The sequence below is a fragment of the Bubalus kerabau genome, chromosome 19, assembly GCF_029407905.1.
Source record: "Bubalus kerabau isolate K-KA32 ecotype Philippines breed swamp buffalo chromosome 19, PCC_UOA_SB_1v2, whole genome shotgun sequence".
NCBI lineage: Eukaryota > Metazoa > Chordata > Mammalia > Artiodactyla > Bovidae > Bubalus > Bubalus kerabau.
Genome location: NC_073642.1, coordinates 20864440 through 20869361, shown reverse-complemented (window position 1 = coordinate 20869361; position 4922 = coordinate 20864440). Strand labels below are relative to the sequence as shown.

General features: G+C 50.9%; 1 protein-coding gene across 1 annotated transcript; it reads left to right on the top strand.

Moving 5' to 3' along the window:
• The first annotated feature begins 2381 nt into the window (after positions 1-2381).
• LOC129634507 (myeloid-associated differentiation marker-like) lies at positions 2382-3212 on the top strand. Its single transcript, XM_055556751.1, has one exon. It carries the CDS (start codon positions 2382-2384, stop codon positions 3210-3212), a length of 831 nt encoding a protein of 276 aa, XP_055412726.1.
• Positions 3213-4922: the final 1710 nt, after the last annotated feature.

The window sequence follows — 4922 nt, the reverse complement described above, 5'->3', positions numbered from 1 at the left end:
CTGCCGGGCAGGCAGGGCTCAGCCACATCCAGGCTGTGCTCTGACGGGGGCACCATGTCCAGGCTCACAGACTAGAGTGGAGGAGGGGCTTCTGGGAGACTCAGGTAAAGCTGCTGCTTTCCAAGTAGGGGAACTGAGGCCCAGAGAGGGCACAGGCCTTACTCAGGGTCACACAGCAGGAACCACATCCTGTCCTTCTTCAAGCTCTGCTTCTGTGGTGTTAAATGGATCCAAAGTTATTATTTAGACTTAGGTGTAAATCGCAGAGTCATTTTAACAGTAAATTGGGAACAAATTCAGGAACAGTCAGAGTGACACCCCAGACTCTCTCACGGCCCACTGGGAGGCCAGCAGGTTCCAGGGTTCCACTGACAATTGGGGCTCAAGGAGCTTTGTGAGTCCAGGAAGGTTCTTGGGCTTTGCTTTGTGTTTCTCTTTCCAGCCTCAGCCTGTCCCAGGGTTTATTATCAGCAAAGGTGACAGGGCCCTGATGGCAGGAAGCTGGCTGGGGCTCAGGCTGCTGGCCCTTCAGCTCTGGGGGCCTCTCAGCAAATAGTCCCTTGGAAACAGGGCAGCTGTCCCTGAGGAGGGGGACGGCTGGGAAGGGCCTCACTCCCCTGAGACACTGGATCCTGGGGGAGCTCCTGTGTGAGCAGGACTGCAGCCCTGGCTGGCGGGACTGTCTTGGGCGGTGACCTGGGCAATTCCATGGTTTCCAGGGTCCCTGCCACTCTGGTCATGTGTCCCTGTCACAGCCCTGAAACCCCTTCAGGCCCCTGTTTTCCTCTCTCTGTTCCAGTCCAGGCCCTCCTCCATGGGAAGGTTGGCTCCATGCCTACATCCCTTCTGGGTCAAAAGACATCTACTGGGCTGCCTCAGGGTCCCAGGGACCCTAGAATCCCCCTAGTCATCTCCACTCTGCCCCCCACCCCCACCCCAGTCCCAGGTGCATTCTCAGGGTCACCCCCTCCCAGGGGTCCTGCAGGTGCCTCCTGTTTCAGTTCCTTCCCTTAAAAGGGGGCTGATCATCCATCCATCCCCACCCCCTCCCTGGGATGCCCTGAAAGGCTCCACATCAGCATCAGTCACAGCATCCTTGTTCATTTCCAATCCCTTCTTCCTAGCTTGGAAGCTGCTAACTAGTCTCACAGGCCAGGAGAATCCTCACAGGTAGGACTACTCCTAGATCTTTCCAGACTCCCAGCTGGATGGCAGATTTGGAGCTTAAGAGCCAAACATTACGTCAATTTACTCTGTGATTCCTCCAACACACTTCCCCTTGGAGTCATGCTGGCAGAGAGGATTCACAACAGTCCCTACTTCCCATGTCATCTTGTCCCCACGGCCTTGCTCTCATCCCATGGCTCCTCCCTGTTCACCCCTGAAGCTTCCCTCCTCTGGGTGGGTCTGTTTCCCCTCAGATGGCAGCTCCTTCTAGTGATGCTGCAGGGAGGAGGGGCCGGGACACATGTGTCTTCAGGTTGCTGTGGAAGAAGGCTGTGGCCCTAAAGAGGTGTTCTGAGTCCCAGAGCCCCGAGCTTTGGTCCTGGGCTCCCACCCACAGGCCCTGCTGACATGTGGGCTGTACAGCCAAATGCTCAAAGCCACAGCTTTGGTATTGTTACCTGAGTTCCCACTCCTATCCATGGAACCTCGTGGTAGACATTTAGTTCCCTGAGCCTTATTTTCTCTTTTGTCAAATGGTAAGCAGTACAATGTACAATTCCTGTTCTGAAAACTTGGGGGTCAGATCTGCTCCAGAATTCAGAATTTTTCTGCTTCAGACAGGTGACATGGTGCATCTACTGTATATGACATCACACCTCTCTGGGGTCTGAAAGCACCTTGTGATCAAGCATAGTAGCATTTCTGCAACTGACCTTTTGAAGTTTAACAGTAAGTGAAATAAATAAAGATCATAACTTGTCTCATGTTCATTCAGGTCAAATGTTCTTACCAAGCAAATTTTTAAAACTCTTTTGCATATTTCACAGCTTTGAAGGTTAGGATTACAGATAAGGACCATCCTACCCTGTGTCTCTGACAGCAATGGCAAAAAGTTCAAAGAGATAAGTAATGTCCATGGTTTGATGCCAGACCCAACCCAGCTGTGAGCTTTGGGATAAGACAAGTCTTGTGACAAGGTCAAGGGTGATGGGTGGGGAGAACCATTCTGGAGCAGCTGTGCTGTTACCCAAGTGTCTGGGCCGTTGGTTCCAACTCCGCAGATCCTGAGCCTCAGCTGACACTGAACCCTGAACTTTTTCTACTTGTCTGACTCAATCCACTTCCTGAGCTCCTTCACAAAGACCACAGCCATCCTTATCTCAGCGATCCACATAACCACGTGATCGTCCTCAGGCCTGGGCTCTGTGACCATCATGGGCTACTTCTTCCGCCTGCTGCAGCTGCTATCCACCTGTGTGGCCTTATCCCTGGTGGCCAGTGAGAGTGCCTGGAGAGCGGATGTAAGCAACTGGTCCATGTTCATCTGGTGCTTCTGCTTTGTCGTGACCCTCCTCAGTCTCATAGTTGAGTTATGTCGACTCCAGGAGGGATTTTCTTCATCCTGGGACAACTTTCTCATCACCTACACCTGCTTCTCTGCCCTCGTCTGCCTCTCAGCCTCCATCATGTACCCCATCATCCATCTTCAGATGTTGAGTTATGGCACCCAGTGGAACCATGCTATCGCCGCCACTGCATTCTCCTGTATTGCTTCGGTGGCTTATGCCATGGAAGTAGTCTGGACCTGTGTCAAAACTAGCGTGTCCTGCTCCTTTATCGGCCTGCTCAAAAAGCTAGAGATCACTGTGGCCTGTGGCATCCTCGCCTTCATCAGCAACACCTTCCTGTACATGCACCATCTGGCCCTGGTGTGGTGTGTGGCTGTGTACTCCATCTGCTTCATCCTGGGGGTCGTATCCTTATTGTGGCACCGGTGTGACTGTGACGAGAGTCTGCCCTCCTCCCGTTTTGTGTTTCGGCAGACCATGTTCGCCGTCCTCCTCTATGCCACTGCTGCTGTCCTCTGGCCTCTCTATCAGTTCAACGAGCAGCTTGGCGGGAATCCCCAGCGGTCCAGAGATGTAAGCTGCAATGCTGGGTATAGCGTGTGCATCTGGGACCAACAACTGGCTGTGGCCACCCTGACAGCCATCAACCTGCTGATTTACATGGTTGACCTGGTGATCTCGGCCTTCCGGATCTGAGGCTCTTCCCAGAGGCTCCTGATTCCCTCTTCTCACTGGAGGTTTCTTTACCGAGCTCTGACATTCTCTGACGTCTCCTTCCTGGCTCCCTCTCTCCCTCCTCACATCCTGCCCCACTCATCTCTCTCTCTTTTCTGTTTCCTTCCCTCCTTCTGCTCTGTTTTGTCTCCTTCCTGTTTTGGGTGGTTGCCCACACCCTGTTTTGCCTCTTTCTCATTTTTTTCTACATTTTCTACTCTTTGTCCCTTTTTGGGTCATTCTTAGTTTTCTAATCTCCTGTGTCCTGACCACCTCTCCCCATTTTTCTTCTTCTGATCCATCAGGACCTGAGACTCCTTCCTTCTCTGCCCACTCCCTCTCCCGCCTCCTAAGGTGTTGACTCCATAGCACACAGCCCTCTGTGCAGCTGTTCACACCCTGGGCCTCCGGAGGTCCTCATTGCCAAAGCGTGTCTGTCCCCTTGGCGGTGCCTTAGTTGGTGTGTGTATGTGTGTTTGGTAAGGAGGAGGGGGGTTGTAGCTAGGTATTGGGCCACCTTTCTCCCTGTGTAAGGTGGTATACAGTGTCCCTTCCCTTTAAGGTAAAAAAAAAAAAAAAAAAAAAAAACTCAGGAGGTCAATAATTTCCAGTGAGTTGCAAGCTTAAAGCAGAGACCTTGGACCCAGAGGCCCTACATGATGCTCTGTCCTACCTCAGATTGGTTCCAGAATATCGTGGACTCATTAAATACCTGCTGCCTAGAGCTCATTTTATAGCTAGTGAAGGGTAGATGACTTCCAGTCCAACTATTCTCTGGGGAATCAAAAAACTGAACTGGCAAAGAGCTGCGGTTTCTTGAAGACAACACTCCAAAGTATTTCAGAGGTGCAGAGATGTGACCCACCATCCTCAGTGCTAAAAACAGCAGGTCCTGCCTCTGCAGGGAGAACACGGACGCTGCCAGCCTTGAAGCTGATGTTAGACTGGGTACAGTTTCTGTTCTTTTTTTTATCACAAAGGTAAAAATTACTGTGTGGCCTTATTCTTAAGGGGGAAGTGCCTTTCAACCCTTTTTGGATTAGCAGGTGGGTTGGTTGAGTGGGTATCGTTGCTTCAATAGTTAAAGTGTTAATGCTTGCTTTCCTTGACTGTGTGTTGCACACACAAGTTTCTGTGTGCCAGTTGCTTTCTACTGCTATTTCTGCTTCACTAGGACTCATATATAATGTGATCTATATGCGTGCTCGCTCAGTCACTTCAGTCGTGTCTGAGTCTTGGCTACCCCATGGACTGTAGCCTGCCAGGCTCCTCTGTCCATGGGATTCTCCAGGCTAGAATACTGGAGCAGGTTGCCATGACCTCCTCCAGGGGAACTTCCCAACCCAGGGATTAAACCCACATCTGTTATGTCTCCTGCATTGGCAGGTGGGTTCCTTACCACTAGTGCCACCTAAATGTGTAAAAAATTTAAAAATTCCCTGGAGCTTCTGATTCCCATCAGTTCCTGTTCTGAATCATAGAGAGAAGCCTTCTCCTGCATCCGCAATGTACTTTTTAAAACCTCAGTAGAAAGATAGAAAAACCCCCACAAAATTAACATAATCTAATTGACTCAAATTTGTCTAGAGTTCAGAGGCAACTAAGTAGGTTTCCATTCTCACCCAAACAACCCTCTCTGCAAGCCTGTCTCACTGTCTCCCAATTTCTACATTGGCCAGAGCCTAGGAGCTT

Bases quoted from the DNA above. Each gene is read 5' to 3' on its own strand.
- LOC129634507 (XM_055556751.1), top strand. From the start codon at position 2,382: ATGGGCTACTTCTTCCGCCTGCTGCAGCTGCTATCCACCTGTGTGGCC.